General features: G+C 52.7%; 1 protein-coding gene across 3 annotated transcripts in view; it reads right to left on the minus strand.

Annotated features, from left to right (window-relative positions):
- Nucleotides 1–15,652, minus strand: part of AP2A2 (adaptor related protein complex 2 subunit alpha 2) — a 91,385-nt gene extending 75,733 nt beyond the window's left edge. For 2 of the 3 annotated variants that reach the window (XM_045486379.1, XM_045486377.1), the window contains exon 1: nt 15,434–15,645. In XM_045486379.1, coding sequence (XP_045342335.1) covers nt 15,434–15,500 — 67 coding nt within the window. In that variant the 5' untranslated portion in view covers nt 15,501–15,645. Of the gene's footprint in view, nt 1–15,433 lie in introns of all 3 variants that reach the window. The other variant, XM_045486378.1, reaches the window with a different exon arrangement.
- Nucleotides 15,653–16,561: the final 909 nt, after the last annotated feature.

Here is a 16,561-nt window from a genome sequence, read left to right on the forward strand (position 1 = left end):
TAACTTCTTAAACTACATTCTTGAGTTTTAACTTTTTCCTAACTTTTTAAAACAATGAAAGGGGCACTTGGGTGGCTCAGCTGGTTAAACGTCTGGCTCTTGACTTCGGCTCAGGTCACGATCTCACGGTTCATGGGTTCGAGCCCCACATTAGGCTCCGTGCTGACAATGTGAAGCCCGCTTAGGATTCTCTCTCTCTCCCTCTCTCTGCCCCTCCTCTACTCATGTGCTCTGTCTCTCTCTCTCAAAATAAATAAATAAACTTTAAAAACTAAAAGTAAAATGCATTGCCTTAAAAAGAAAAAAAAAAAAAAAACACTTGGGGCACCTGGGTGGCTCAGTCGGTTGAGTGTCTGACTTCAGCTCAGGTCATGATCTCCCGGTCTGTGAGTTCAAGTCCCACGTCAGGCTCTGTGCTGACAGCTCAGAGCCTGGAGCCTGGAGCCTGCTTCGGATTCTGTGTCCCTCTCGCTCTCTGCCCCTCCCCCTGCTCGCTCGCACGCTCTCTCTCTCTCTCTCTCTCAAAAATAAAAATAAACATTTAAAAACAATTTAAAAAAAACAATTAAGGGCAAGACTAGACAAAAAAAAATAAGAAAAATGCACACAATTGAGAAGACCTGCCCAGTTACTAGAACACTACCCCTCTCCATCATCGGTGATGAGTGTCCATGCACATGACCCCCACACCACCCTCTGGCTTTAGCCCCAGCTCCGTGGACGATCTGGTCCCCACCATGGCCATCCCCCCAATACTCACTGCAGGCGTCCTACCAGCCCCAACCTTTCAGCTCACTCAATCAGGTAAGCAAATTCCGACACCCGTCAGCCACCCCCATCCCGGGACCCACGATTACAGTCTTCCTCTCTCCTCCCTCCCCCATCCTCACCTCCTCTTAGCCAGCCTCAATTCCATGGCATAAACTAAGCCCTGACCTTCCTTCTCTGTCTGTGTGCTTGGCTGGCAAACCCCTCCCTGCTGAATCCAATTCTGGCCAATCCAGAGCCTGGATTGCTGAGTGTCCGGGTAAAACTACACCCGCGATCGCTGGGCTGGCCTCACATGTGGAGCCCAGGGAGGCCCTACCATCTCTCCTCAACACCTTCACCTCCACCCCACGCCTCCTCCCTCCCCTCACCGGCAGCCCTTAAGCGCTCAGGCTATCCTTGGCACCACCTCCCCCTGCATCTCCACTTTTCTCCACCCCTCCACCTTCTCCCTAGCCCTTCCTTCTCTTTCTGGCGGCCTACAGACATGCTCTGCCTCCCCCACCAGCCAGGAGTCCTCACCTTCTTCATCCGGCTCACAGTCTGCTTCCCCCCCCACCCCTATTCCCAGCATCGCAGTAATTCCTTCCAAGGTGCCTCCGTTCTCTGCTCACCCTCCACCGGCTACACCTGTCATTCCGGAGGAAAACTAGACTTCTCAGAACAGCCTACGAGACCCCCATCACCTGCCTTGCCCCCTGCGCCTGACTCCGGAACCCCAGGGTCTGTCTGCAACTCATACTCCAGCCACGCTGTCCACCAGCATTGCAGGGCATGCCTGACCCTCAGCTGCGCAAGCTAGATTGCAATCCCCTTTTCCTGCCTTATTTCCCCTTAATACAGTATATAATGCACTATATATCATACTTATTTCATGTCTACTTCACTAGAACGCAAGCCACACGAAGGTATTCTTGTCTGTTTTGTCCACCGCGCAACTCTGTAAATTTGATGAACAAATCAATTAAACTTAAAAAAAAAAAAAAAAAAAAAAAAAGCTTCCTTTTTCTTTATCCCACTGTGATAAGCAGAATACTCCCCCAAAAATGCCCACACTCTAATACCTGGGCCTTGTAAGATACCTTCCATAGCAAAAAGAACTCTGCAGATGTAATTAAGATAGGGGAATTATCCTGGATCAGGCAGATGGGCCCAATATAATCACATAAGCCCTTAAAAGGAGAGACCCTGGAGGCAGGAGACAGGCTGACCAAGTCAGAAAGATCCTATCTCAAGAGGGATTTGCTGGCGGGCCTCACGGGAAGCAGGAGAAGGACCGTGAGCAGGCTGTAGGAGGCAAGCCAGCAAGAAAAGGGGGCCGCGGCCCCCACACTACAAGCAGCCTCACCTCCAGATTGGAAGCAGCCTCACCTCCAGAGTCTCCAGAAGGGACTGCAGCTCTGCTGACACCTTCATCTCAACCTCGTGAGATTCTAGGCAGAGGACCCCGCCGAGCCAGGCTGTGCACAGCTTCTGATCTACAGAACATGAGATAATACAGGAGTTCTGGTCTCGGCTGCTAAATTTGTGTTCCTTTGTCACAGCAACAATAGAAAGCTAACACACCCTCTACACTCCCCAGTCACCATCTCATCTCTCTCCTCTTTACAGCCAAACTCCGCAAAAGGGTTGAGACTCACATTTTCCAATTATTCTCCCTTAAACTACCCCATAGGATTCACCTCTGCTCACCCCACTCAAGTGACCTACCACCGTGCTCCCTCCTTACTGGCCTGTGCTCCTCCCACCTGGACATGTCTCCCCCTGACTGCTTAGGGTCTGCGAGCCTGGAGCTCTGGCCACCTTCCTAGAGAGCTGGTCCAGCACCGTGGCTCAGAGAGGAGACTTGGAACCAGGCAGCCAGAGTCTGAATTCCTGTTCTACCACTTTCTAGGCAGTCACGTGGCCCCGGGCTCAGGGCCCCACTTTTCCTCCTCATCTGCAAAACAGGAGGATCACAGCACCTACTGTTCAAGTACCATCATGAATGTCAGATGTGTAAACACAGGTAACGTGCTTGGAAGCATGCCAGGCACACAGAAGAGCTGTAGGAGCGAGAGCTAGGTTTCGATCATTTCCACTCGCCTCCTCGGTGAGCTAGCTCCCTGTCTCATGGCTCTAAACAACACCTACACGTTCTGCCCCCATACGTTTACCTCTTGCCCAGACCTCTTCTCTGCATTCCAGTCTTGGATATCCAACTGCGTACTCAGTGTCTCTCCCCAACGCTAATGGTGATAAACAGGGACATGATTTACCTTCCCACCTCAGACAACTAAATAGATGAAAATACACGAAACAACAGTCTCCAGAAACTGGACAAGAGGTTCTGGCAGACCATGACCTCCGAGAGACAGAAAACAAACAAGATGAGAGGGGCAGGTCTCCCTAAAGTGAGGAGACAGACAAAGGGGGCCAGAATGTGCAGAGCAGAGCCACAGAGGGGTCCTCGAATCTATGCCTCATCACTCATCTGCCCAGCTCCCGCGGCTGTGGAAAGAGCCGCTGGAAAGCAGCTGGAGGGTAAGCCATGGATGCCGGCACAGGGCCAGTAAGCCGGCGGGGGAGGGAGGGGGGGGAAATCTCATAAAACCCAGGGCATCAAGCAGAGTTCTGAGAAGGAACCCACCTCGGGGCGCCTGGGTGGCTCAGTCGGTTAAGCGTCTGACTTCAGCTCAGGTCACGATCTCACGGTCTGTGAGTTCGAGCCCCACGTGGGGCTCTGGGCTGATGGCTCAGAGCCTGGAGCCTGCTTCCAATTCTGTGTCTCCCTGTCTCTCTGCCCCTCCCCGTTCATGCTCTGTCTCTCTCTGTCTCAAAAATAAATAAAAACGTTAAAAAAAAAAAAAATGAGAAGGAAGCCACCTCAAGAGGGGGGTGAAATCAGCCCCAGACCAAAGGCTGCTCTGGCCCCTCCTTTAAGACCAAACAGTGTCCAAGTTGCTGAGCTTCAGCGCAGGAAAAAGCTCAAGGATATTTAAAGAAATACAATAATATTCAGGGCAAGGTGAAATTCATGATGTCTGGCATCCAATAAAAAATTACAGGAATGCAGGGGTGCCTAAGTTGCTCAGTTAAGTGTTGACTTTGGCTCAGGATGTGATCTCAGGGTTCGTGCCCCATGTCAGGCTCTGTGCTGACAGCTCGGAGCCTGGCCCTGCTTCAGATTCTGAGTCTCCCTCTCTCTCTCTCTGCCCCTCCCCCGCTCGTGCTCTGTCTCAAAAATTAACAAACGTTAAAAAAAAAACCTTTTTTTAATTACAGGCATGCAAAGAAACAGAAAAATACAACCCATAATGGGGGTGGGGGGAGATCTATCAATAAAAACAGACCCAGAAATGACAGATGATTAAGGAAAAAAAAAAAAAAAAAAAGACAAGAAATGACAGAACATAAAATCAGGGGACAGTAACATTAGAAGTCATCATAACTATACTCCATATGCTCACGGAGGGGGACGGTATCACAAGCACGTGAATCGGTACAGACGACACACGAAAGACCCGAAGTGAAGTTCAAGACACGAGACCTACGATGTCTGAGAGGGAAAATACGCTGGACGAGATTAATAGAAGATCGGACACCACAGATTGGTGCACCTGAAGACGCAGCCCAGAAATGAGCCCAAGTGAAACAAAGAGAGAAAAGCAGACCGAAAAACATGATCTGAGAGAGCACCACTGAGCTGTGGGGCAACCTCCAGTGGCCTGACTTGTGTGTAACAGAGTCCTCAAAGGCAGGACGGGGACAGAAAAAGTATTTGAAGAATAATGGCCAAATTTTTTCAAATTTGGTGAAAACTAGAAACCCACTGATCTCAGAAGCTCGAACCCCAAGCACAAGAAACATGAAGAAAATGACAAGGCACATAACAAAACTGACTAAAACCAGGGAATATACATGAAAAGCAGCCAGAGGAAAAAGCCACATCGCACACAGGTGAACAGTGATAAACATGGCGGCAGACGTACCTCTGGAAACAGGGCAAGCCTGAGACACAGCCGCACCTTTAACATCGTGGGACAGAACATTTACCTTGTGGTCTCCGTCTGGTTCAACCCAGCATCACCTTCCACGGTTAATACAACAGCCACCCAAACTGCCTCCCACTTCAACCCTTGTCCCCGCTGCTCACTGTCTATACAGAAGCAAATGATCTCATTAAAAGCAAAAGTAATTTGGGTGAGATCGTGTGTGCTGAAAACTTCCAAGGATTCCTACAAGGCCTGACATGCTCCGCCCTCCGCTCCCGCAGCCCATGCTCACCGAGGGCCTCCGCACCTCCACCTGCAGAACTCACTTCCGCATCTCCTCCAAGCTTCCTTAGAATACACCTTCTCCAGGCTACCTGACCTGACCTGACCACAGGCTTTGAAGCTGAGAACCGTCCACACTCTCTGTCCCTCTTCCCTACTGTATTTTTCTCCACGACAGAGCAACAAAAAGATGAATGGAGATAAATAGATACCCGTTTTTCTCATTTATTTTGTCTGTCTAGCTCACAAGAATTTAAGTTCTGAAAGTACAGGGATTTTGTCCATTTGGTTAACCACCGAATCCCTGGCACCTAGAGTAGAATAGTGCCTGGCACATAGCAGGCACTCGATAGATTTCTTGGGGCCGCCCGGTTGCCCTCAGTCACTTAAGCGTCTAACTCCTGGCTTGGGGGCAGGTCATGAACTCACAGTTTGTGGGATCGAGCCCCACATCAGCACACAGCCTGCTTGCGATTCTCTTTCTCCTTCTCTTTGCACCTCCCCAACTCATGCTCATTCTCCATCTCTCAAAATAAATAAATAAACTTAAAAAAAAAACAGATTTCGTGAATGAATAAATGGTACGATTCTATCAGAAAACAGAATCCAGAAAAATAAATAAATTTTGAAATATACAACTTCAAAATACACTTCACTCTTGGCGCTGCACCAAAAGTATAGCAAAACAAGAACATTATACAAAGAAATACGTTTTCTTCGCTACTTAATATTAAACAGATTTAAATTGGATCTACAGCAAATGCTACATTAGAGAATATACACCAGACATCAGCCCCCAGCAGAGGAGCATCTCCTGTCCCTCTGTGACCAGCATCCGTGCGAGGGGCCCACATCTCCATCCTGTGGATGACAATCTCAAAAAGGCCAAGCCTCAGGAACTGAACAACTCGGTACAAACGGACCCTCAGACCATCACCTTCCCACCTCCCTCTTCCTCCATTCTCAGCACTTGGGAAAGCTGTATGTACTATGTTACCCAAGGACGGCTCAAATTGTGGCCAAAGAATAAGGCAACAAAGGGGCACCTGGGAGGCTCAGTCAGTTGAGTGTCCAACTTTGGCTCAGGTATGATCTCGCAGTTTGTGAATTCAAGCCCCACATCGGGCTGTCTGCTGTCAGCCTGTCAGCACAGAGACCGTTTCGGGTCCCCTGTCCCCCTCTCTCTGCCCCACCCCCACTTGCGTTCTCCCAAAAATAAATATTTTTAATCTTAAAAAAAAAAAAAAAGAAGGTGGCAACAAAGTTTAAAAAGGATAATTGAGCAGAAGCTACAAGCTAAACGTAACTGAGTTTGTGAGGAGCGTGTCCTACAGAAGGAAGCCCTACGGGAAAACTACTTGTAGATAGAGGCACACCCCCAGCAGGATTCCTTATGAACTCAACCACAGAAGGCTCTGACTCTCATGGGTCCGAGGTTCAAAATCAGGTTCTGATTTGGTCGTGCTGTGCCTGACATAAAGGAAAAAAAGGCTATAGGGCACCCGGGTGGCTCAGCTGGTTAAGCGTCCAACTTCGGCTCAGGTCATGATCTCGCAGTTCATGGGTTCGAGCCCCACATCAGGCTCTGTGCTGACAGCTCAGACCTGGAGCCTGCTTCAGATTCTGTGTCTCCCTCTCCCTATGCCCCTCCCCTGCTCATTCTCTGTCTCTCTCTCTCTCTCTCTCTCTCAAAAAAAAAAAAGTAATAATAATAATAATAAACATTGAAGAAAGAAAGAAAGAAAGAAAGAAAGGAAGGAAGGAAACAAGCAAGCATAACGGGAGCACCTGGGAGCACCTGGATGGCTTGGTTGGTTGAGCATCTGATTCTTTTTTTTTTTTTTTTTAATGTTTTTATTTATTTTTGAGACAGAGGGAGACAGAGCACGAGCAGGGGAGGGGCAGAGAAAGAGGGAGACACAGAATCCGAAGTGGGCTCCAGGCTCTGAGCTGTCAGCACAGAGCCCGACACGGGGCTCGAACCCGCAAACGGTGAGATCGTGACCTGAGCTGAAGTCAGACGCTCAACCGACTGAGCCCCCCAGGCACCCCGGTTGAGCATCCGATTCTTGATCTTGGCTCAGGTCAGGATGCCACAGTTTGTGAGATGGAACCTCACATCGGGCTCCACACTGACGGTGCGGAGCCTGCTGGGGATTCTTTCTCTCCCTCTCTCTCTCTGTCCCTCCTCCACTCTCACGTGTGCACACTCACATGTGCTCTTTCTTCTCCCAAAACAAATGAATAAAAATTTTTTAAAAAAGAAAAGGCAGGGGCGCCTGGGTGGCGCAGTCGGTTAAGCGTCCGACTTCAGCCAGGTCACGATCTCGCGGTCTGTGAGTTCGAGCCCCGCGTCGGGCTCTGGGCTGATGGCTCGGAGCCTGGAGCCTGTTTCCGATTCTGTGTCTCCCTCTCTCTCTGCCCCTCCCCCGTTCATGCTCTGTCTCTCTCTGTCCCAAAAATAAATAAATGTTGGAAAAAAAAAATTTTTTTTTAAATAAAAAAATAAAAAAAATTTTTAAAATAAAAAAAATAAAAAAGAAAAGGCAAAACACAAATCCCAGTGCAGCACTGACACCCTAAGGCTTAGCTCCAAGGGCTTTAGGTACACTAAATAACTAATCCTCATTACGCGCTTGAGCTGCCGCCAGAAGGGATTTTAAAGGCAAGAAAAACACCTTACCATCCAAAACAAAAACCAGGCAACCCTACTTGGACGCTGGTCTCCACACTTTTAAGCAACACTGTAAAACAGACCCCAGGTCCTGGGGTAGGGGAGAAGGTAAATGGGAAACATCCTGAGTACAAGGATACACAAAACCGCCACAGCTCTCACTGGGTTTAAACTGGGGGTGAAAACAAAGACTCCAGACTCTACTAGGCCACAGTTTGCAAAGGTGAGGAATCAAAGGGTACAGTATCAGGATCTGACCCAAACCGCTGGTCGGCAACGTCTTATCCTAAATGAACACATCCAGCATCACTCAACTCCCCGTTTCCTGAGGCAGCCGGGAGCTGAGGGAGCCGTGTGGGGCCAGAACCTAGCAAGGGAAGTGGGTCTCCGCCTCACGGCAAAGACCTTCCTGTCCTTGTGGGGCCCAGAGCAGCTGTGGGCACGTCACTGCCCTTCTGCTGCACCCCCACTAACACAGACAACAAACCCCAAGGGCCAGACCACAGGCCCCGTCCCCACACCCTGTGTGCCTCTCACCTTCCCACTGGTGGCTCTCAACTCCCACCGAAGTCTTTCTGACTCCACGTCCCACACTCTCCCTATTGGGTGACTGTGGGCCCCAGTCCTAATCCTCTCTGGCAGTAACACTGAAGGAAAAAGGATGAAGGGTGGCAGGAAGTGATGTGAGAAGGCAGGCAGGGACAAGAGTGACGCCACAAGTTTAAACTGCATCTTCCGGGCAACCGCAACATTTTGGGCAAGGCTCGGACTCGCCTCTCCCTCTCTGGCACTGTGCATCTGTGCATCTGGCCGTCCCCAGCTCAGCCGCCAGGGCACTGTTTTAAAACAGGCCACCTCCTCCTCCCTGCACGCTTCTGATTCCAGACATGGTGTGGCGTGCAGGGCCCTCTCTCCCACAGAGCACCAGGGCTGGTCTTATCGCTCGGCCTCAGCCCCCAGCTCCCGGTGGCAACTCCCACTTGAACTACCCACCCTGAAGTTCTCATGATCAAATGGCACATGCAACTTTCCATGATATTTCGACCACGGCAACGTCATCCCAAAGTCAGTTATCGTGAAAAAGGCCAAGAGGAGAATCAGTCAATACAGTCTTATCATCCCAACCTCAGACATTACACGGCCCGGTGAAAACCGTTCATTTCTATTTTCTTAAGTGTACCACTCATTTCGTTAAGCTGAGGGCAGACTTATTTGATCTACTTCACAGAGCACTGGAAGCTGACGAAAACCATCAACTTTCTAACTCCCGCAGTTGTGGTTTCCATATCAAACCTCTGTGCTGATCACAATGAAAGGGCAAGACAGGAGGGTGCCTGTCCTACACATCTGTCTTACATTCATTTCACACACCGAGTCCAGGCAGGGAGTGGACTGACACACTTTAAGCAAAAAAAAAAAAAAAAATGAATGCTCAACAAGGCCACAGGCAAACATGAAACATTCCAAAGGCTGACGCAGACCTACCCCTCTTAGGTGTCTGAGCACCTGGTGCCCTCTGTCCCCTAGGACCTCTCCACCTTGCTTTTGGGCAAGGACTCATCTTGTCCACCTGACAGCCTCTCATTCTCTGCATACTACGTTCAGGAGTCCGCAACGTAGGAGGTGCTCAATAAAGATGAACGCACTGGTGAGAACGCACCTCCCTATTTGTCTGCAAACTCTTTAGGGGGACAGGGACCACATGTCCTGTTTCTCCGAACCCCACAAATTTCACGTAACAGATCAGATGCCACCCCTTGCCCCAAACCTGAGGCCCGATCTGTCCCAAGATCCAGAACCGGTAAGACTTTGGGAGGAAGCAGAGCATGTGGCCATCGTGTCCTGGAAGCACACGCTTGTGAACACTCACTCGCACAGGAGGGAGCCCACACACAGCTTCCCGGCTCTGCAAGGCCAGGGTTGTGGCCAAAGGAGTTCACCGAAGACTTACAAAAAAAGACTTCTGGTTCTGGGAGTCTCCTAAGTTTTGAAATTCGAGCTAAGGGAAGCCGGCCTCACGCCCAAGAACCTGCAAAACAGACCCACAAAATTCTGAGGCACCCAGAGCCCCGCCCACTCAGGAGCTCACACCAGGGAGTCGCATTCTGTGTTAGTGTGAAACAGCGCTTCCTACATCGCACTGGAACCCTCCCCTCTGATCTGACTCTATTTTTTAAAAGCCAAGGAAATGTTATTCAGCCCCACAAAGACAGCCTTCCCAATAACTCCGCAACTACAAAATCCTGACACACACTGTTGCCAAAACAACAGAGTGAAAGTCATTTTAAGAGGACAGAGAAGTAAGGCTAAGTATCCGGCACGAGAACACACTCATCACCAGGACATTTCAACGTGTCATAAGAGAAACAGAGAGAGTCCCCGACTTCAGAGGAGCCAGAAGGAAAACAAGGGGATGCACAGGTATTTCCTCGAAGCAATAACCACCAACCTTGGCAGAAAAATTCAACCTGGATCAAAGACTTCCTCCCCTCGCCCAGCACGGGGGATCGTCCCTCCCTTTGCCCTCCGTCACACGCTCCCTAAATCAGTTTCTAAAGAGTATATGTCATGCAAAAGAAAATTCGCAAGAAGAGCATTCTTTTTCAAAAAGTCACCATTTTTTAAATGTCCAGTCAAGACTAAAACGAACCTTAAATTTTTTAAAGGACTTTAAAAGTTAAAAAGCAGACCGACAAATTCTGGTTCTGCTCCTTACCATTACTCAGGAAAATCAAGTACCACCTTTACGTTTCATTTCCTACACAAATGCATAACCTGAACTTAGCGTTTTTACGTTCAGTTCTCCACATCCAATTTATGACCCGTAACAAACGGAATTTTATGAACTAAATGTTTTGAACTCTAGTCACGTTAAAATATAGTTCAAAGGGGTGCCCAATTTCAACGAAGTTAACGGAAATGGAGAGGACAGAGTTTCGTGACCAACACAATGAGCCGAGCAGTGATACTCATTCTGCCAGTGTATCACTGCACCTGCAGCAAAACTGCATGCTTTCACCAAGAACACGGGAAATGCGTTTTTGCCAAATAGCTAATTACACGTCTCCACTTGTTCCCCTTCATTTGAGTGAGTGCCTGGAGGGAGTAAATAAAACGCCCGCAAGCACGAGGGAAGTGTCTCGCTTCACCTGCAAGGCACCCCCCCCCCTGCCCCAGCCGCCTCCCACTTGGAGGAATAAATGACAATTTCCCGCCCATTGGCAACGTGACTGGTCTCACAAGAGTAAAGACCCATCGCTCTCTTTCATTGCAGTCTTGGTTGGTTTTGTTTTGTTTTGTTTTGTTTTGTTTTGTTTTGTTTTGTTTTGTTTTGTTTTGTTTGAGACAGAGAAAGCACGAGCTGGAGAGGGGCAGAGAGAGAGGAAGACAGGAACCAAAGTGGGCTCCCCGCTGACAGCAGAGAGCCCGGTGTGGGACTCGCACCCACGAGCCATGAGGTCATGATCTGAGCCAAAGTCGGACGCTTAGCCAACTGAGCCACCCAGGCGCTCCTCAGTGTTGGTTATTTTGCAGCCAATGAGGAGTCTGTCAACGTTTTCAGTAGTGTTTCATATTCTCAACACTGTTCTCGTGTTGACATGTCAATGGTAATGCATAAAAACATGCATTAACTGGGGCGCCTGGGTGGCTCAGTTGGTTCAGTGGCCAACTTTAGCTCAGGTCATGATCTCACCGTTCCTGGGTTCAAGGCTCACATGGGGCTCTGTGCTGGCAGCTCAGAGCTTGGAGCCTGCTTCAGATTCTGTGTCTCCCTCTCTCTCTGCCCCTCCCCTGCTTGCTGTCTCTCTCTCTCTCTCTCTCTCTCGCTCTCTCAAAAAAAATAAACATTAAAAAACGCTTTTTAAAAAAGACATGCATTAACTTAGACATGCCTGTCCAATGACACATCACACATGTAAAAGTAAACAAAAGTTCCAAAATAACCAAATAACAAATAACTATTATTTTCCCAATTTCAGCAGGGCTTTTGTTTTCTTTAAACCCATCACTTGAATGTGTTATCAGTCAATGCAACAGCTCGGACAGACCTCAAGGGGATTGTACGGAGTGAGAAAAGCCAATCAACAGGTCACATACTACACAACTCCATTCACATGACGCCCTTGAGATGCTATGCAGACAGAACAGACTAGCAGTCGGGAGTGGGTACGCTGGCTAAAGGGGTAAGGCGAGGGGGCTTTGTGATGACGGAACAGCTCTGTGTCTTGATGAAGGTGGGAGCGACACGTAGCTACCTGTGACAAAAGCACAAAGACCTACACACACACACACACACACACACACACACACCAGTGTAGGTAAAACCGATAAAATGTGACTACGCCCTGTGGAATGTACCAATGTCAGTTTCCTGGTGTTGAAATTGTACTGTCATGTCAGAAATCCCCCTTTGAAGAGGTGGGGTGAAGGGTGCCGGGACCTCCCTGTCCATTTCTTTGCAACTTCCTGCAAATCTATTTTATTTCAAAATAAAGATTTATTTAAAATTTGGGACTAAGTAAAAGGACGAGAATTTTTCTTTGAATTTGTTCATGTTTTATTCATGTTTTGAGAGAGAGCGTGAGTGGGCGAGGGGCAGAGAGGCTCTGAGCCGTCAGCACAGAGCCCCATGTGGGGCTCAAAACTCAAGAGCCACAAGATCATGACATGAGCCGAGGTCAGACGCTTAACTGACTGAGCCACGTAAGCGCCCCTCAAATTTTTCAATACCAACTTAAAAACAGAGAGAAAGAAACAACTCATAACTCCCACACCCTGAAGTCACACTAGCCAAATTCAGTGGCCCTGGGCTGAAGTTCATCAAAAAGAATCCAGTTAATTTTATGAGGCACCGAATTAGTTTGCTACCTGAGCCGCAAAAGCTACAGGCTTGAGGAACACAGCATGACAAGAGCACCTTTTCAAATCCCGGAGGGTATTCACTGTGGCTGTGCTAAGCAACGTTCCCAGCCAGCCGCCTGAAGCCCATAACTTACATAAGGTGCAGACAGATGCAGAGCTCGCTCCTGAACGTCTTAAAGGGAGGAATTTAAGACTCTAGCTCAGAAAGGCAAAGGGAGCTGCAATTTTAGAACTGAAACAGACCTCAGTGGTGCTCCTGCTCAAACCAACCCCTCTGTCAGCTGCGAAACCTAACTCAGCGGCCACTGGCTGTGGGTCATGGCACAGGGGAGAGGCGGGCTGAGTCCAGACCCCGGCTGCCAGCTCAGTGCCCTCTCTCCTCAGAGCCTGGCTGCAGCCATCACAGCTCACAAGGGACCAGTAAGCACATGAGATCAGAGGTGGGCGGGGAGAAGGGGAAGCAGGGACCCCTCTCCCTCCCCACAGGCGTAAGCCCAGACCAGTCCTGCCTGAGCCAGTCAGCCCTCGGTCAGTCTCCAGGCACCAGCCCGCACGTGTTGCCCGTGTTTACGTTAGCTCCCTGCTGTTCCAGGCACATCTTGGCCCTCTGCCTGCAGGGCCCTTCAGAGAAAATCGGTGCAAGAATCATCTTCTAGCAAAGTCCTCTCTGGCTCACTGTCTACTCGTTTCCTCGGCACATGCCTCATGCCGGGCACTGTGCAAGCAGCGGAGGAGTGTGACGTGACAGACGCGGTCCCCGCCGTGCGGGGCCACGATCGCCGACACTGCTCTGAAGGAGCACGGCACCATGACTGACGGAAGAAAGGGCAGGGGCACAGCGAGGCTGGGAAGGGGTTTCTGAGGAGGGGGCCGCATTAAACGGAGAGCTGGCCCCAAGAAGGACCAGGCACCCCTCCCCCTCATATAAGACTTCGGGGGAGAGGCTGTCTTACTCTTTGGTCCACACCGGCGGCCCTCCAGCTGAGAAAACTCCCCCACGGGCAACGTCTGGACGTGGCCTTGGGCATCACAACTGAGGCATCTGGTCGTAGAGAGGCCAGGGACGCTGCTGTCCGCCACCAACGGACGCTTCTGCACCACAGACGGTGGGCCCAGGTGTCAACAGCGCGGCGGAGGGCAAAGTCCGGTCTCCAGTCAGTCAACGAGCACCGGCTGAGTCCTCAGTCCGGGGCAGGCGCCTGCTTGCAGCCCAGCGCAGACCTAGCAGGGTCACAGGTCTGCCACGCGGGTGACGGCTGGCCGAGAAAACGGGTTTCAGCCTCGAGGTCTTTCTTGCCCAATGCGTGTTTCTACCAAAATGGAAGGGCTGACATCACGCCCAACTGAAGGCTGCTAAGCCTTCGGCCAAGGGTCCCCTGCAGCAGTAGTGCACATGCACTTGGCTTTACAAGACGCGCCCGGATTAAGAGTGCCACCGTCCTGAAGTCACAGCAAAAGCAAAGGAACAGACAAACGCTGCCTACTTGTGAAGGCACCAATCCGAGAGTGCGATACCACCCCGACTTCCTGCAGAGTAAGCGGAGGGCCAGAAGATCCAGACTTCCACGGTCTGGGGACACCGGGGCCCCCGGTGCAAGGAGGTGAGGGGTTCAACACAACAGCATTTACCATCAAAATATGCACTGAACCCAAGGCAATAAAAATCAGTCAACTATCTGGTGGGTACGGAAAACAATAAAACGCACCAGCAGGAAACCGGGTTTGTGTTTATTTTTTTTAAGCGAGTGAAGGAGACGTCCTCTGAATGCCAAGAGCTCCTCTGCCGACCACAGCCAAATTCACTGCACGACCCACGGGGCACCCAGCAGCCTCCCCGCCTGTTTCACCTTGCCGCGGGATTTTTTCCGCTCCGGGGAGGGCACGCGTGTCCCGGAACGGAGACAGCAGCCAGAGCAGTTTCCCTGCAGCCAGCCCACCCTCTAGGGCCCCAGTGTCTGGATTCCCCTGGGGAATGAGTCATTTTTAATCAGGGCGCAGTAAGCCGCCACAGCCCGCGCAGAGCCGCTTCCCAGGGTTCGCTCTTCCCACTCCCTGAGCGAAAGTCCACGCTGTTTTGGAAAACGCTGGGTTAAATGCTCCATTACTAGAAAGACGGAGCAGATTGCTCGACATGACATCATGCTGGGGGGGTGGGGGGGAGGAGAGGGGGGTCTTCGCCGGAACCGGGCCGACGATACCACAGCCCCCTACGGGGTCGGAGAACACCACCCTGCACCCCGCACCCCTGCCCCCACTGCTCCCCGACCCGCGGCCTCCGCACTCCAGTCGGAGCCCCCGATCCCGCCTACCAGAGGCCTGCTGCGCCCTCCTCACCCACCCGCCCTCTAGGTCCGCACCCGGGACCCTCGCACCCCCAGCCTGTGCCCCCTGCCCCCTGCCATCTGGGTCTGCACCCAGACCAACCACGCCTGCGTCCCCAGACCCCCACCCCGCCCCGCGCCCCCTGCCCCATGCCTTCTGGGTCGGCACCCAGACTCCCGCCCCACCCCAGGGGGGCGCCCCCGGACCCCCGCCCTCCAGGTCCTCACCCGGGACCCCGCCCCGCGCCCCCTGCCCCTGCACCCAGACCCCTGGCCCGCACCCCCGCACCTCGAGCCTGCGCCCGCGGACTCCCACCCAGCGCTCCGGGCCTGCGACCCCGGACCTCCGCCCCGCCCCGCGCCGCCCCCCCCCCCCCCCCCCGCCCCATCGCTGCCTTCTGGGTCCGCACCCAGACTCCCGCCCCGCACTCCCGTCCCCCGGGTCCGCACGCGGACCCCGCCCCGCGCCCCGCACCCGGACCCCCGCCCCGCACCCCCGCACCCCCGCACCCCCGCACCCCACAGGCCGGTCCCGCGCCGCGGCCACTCACAGTTGCGAATGTCGGAGATGAAGACCGCCAAGCCCCGCATCCCGTCCCCCTTCGACACGGCCGGCATCTTCGGGCCCCGGGGAGCGGCCTGGGCTGGCGCGCCCGGAGGACGAGCGGGGAGCGGGAAGCGGGTCGCCGCCGCCTCTGGAGCCGCCTCAGCCGGAGCCGCCTCAGGCTCCGAGCGCCGCTTTCAGGGCCGCCGCCGCGCGCGCGCGCACGCACTCACGCTCGCAGCTGCGGGCACGCACACGCTCGCTCGCGCGGCGGGATGCGGCGCGGGGACGAGCACGTCGAGCGCGGGCGCGTAAAGGCAGGAGCGGGGGCGCCCCCTGCAGGCAGGCCGACGCGCCGTGCCGCGACAGGATCGTCTCCCCCACGGCTTTGACCTGACCCAGGTTCTGGGGTACTTGCCTCCCACGTCGGGGGCTGGTCTGCGTCCAGAGCCCTAAGGGCCTGCTGCACATCACCCGACAGTCCCTTCTTAACAAAGAGGGCCACTGAGGCCTGCAGAGAAAGGACGGCCCACCCCCACCCCGAGACAGCACCCGGTGACCACAGGGCCCAGTCTAGACTTTGATCCCTCAACGCCCAGCCAGGACCCTTTGCCGATCTGCCACCACCCACCTCAGCACCCCGAGGTGAAGGCAGAGGGCCGCCCCGTGGGTCAACCTCCCGCATTGCTACACCCAAGGAGTGTGTTTGGAGAGCAGGTGGTCCTGCTGAGCTGGCCTTCATGAAGCCACATGGCTTTGAAAAGGAAGCTTCCTCCTTATGGGGCAGGTGGGGGGCGGGGGGACAGTATCTGGGCCCTGAACCTGATCCTGGCCCAGACCCACAAAAGAGACCTCTGCCCCACCCTGGCTCACTTCCTCAGTTCCCAGTGAGAGGTCAGGCCCAGCTGGACCCTGACCAGGAGGAGGAAGGGGCGGGGCCCCTCCCACAGACCAGACACCCCACCCATGCTCTGGGCCTCCAAGACCCCCTGGGGGAAACCGGAACCCTGGCGGCTGGAATCTTTGTAAGAGAGCTATTTCACCACCTTCCAAGACCTTCCAAAGAGCTGGGCCAGCAGAGGGCTTCCTGGAGGAGGGGAGATCCCCAGGGCCCACATCCCCATGCCACGAGATA

This window comes from Leopardus geoffroyi, chromosome D1, assembly GCF_018350155.1.
Source record: "Leopardus geoffroyi isolate Oge1 chromosome D1, O.geoffroyi_Oge1_pat1.0, whole genome shotgun sequence".
Taxonomy (NCBI): Eukaryota; Metazoa; Chordata; class Mammalia; order Carnivora; family Felidae; genus Leopardus; species Leopardus geoffroyi.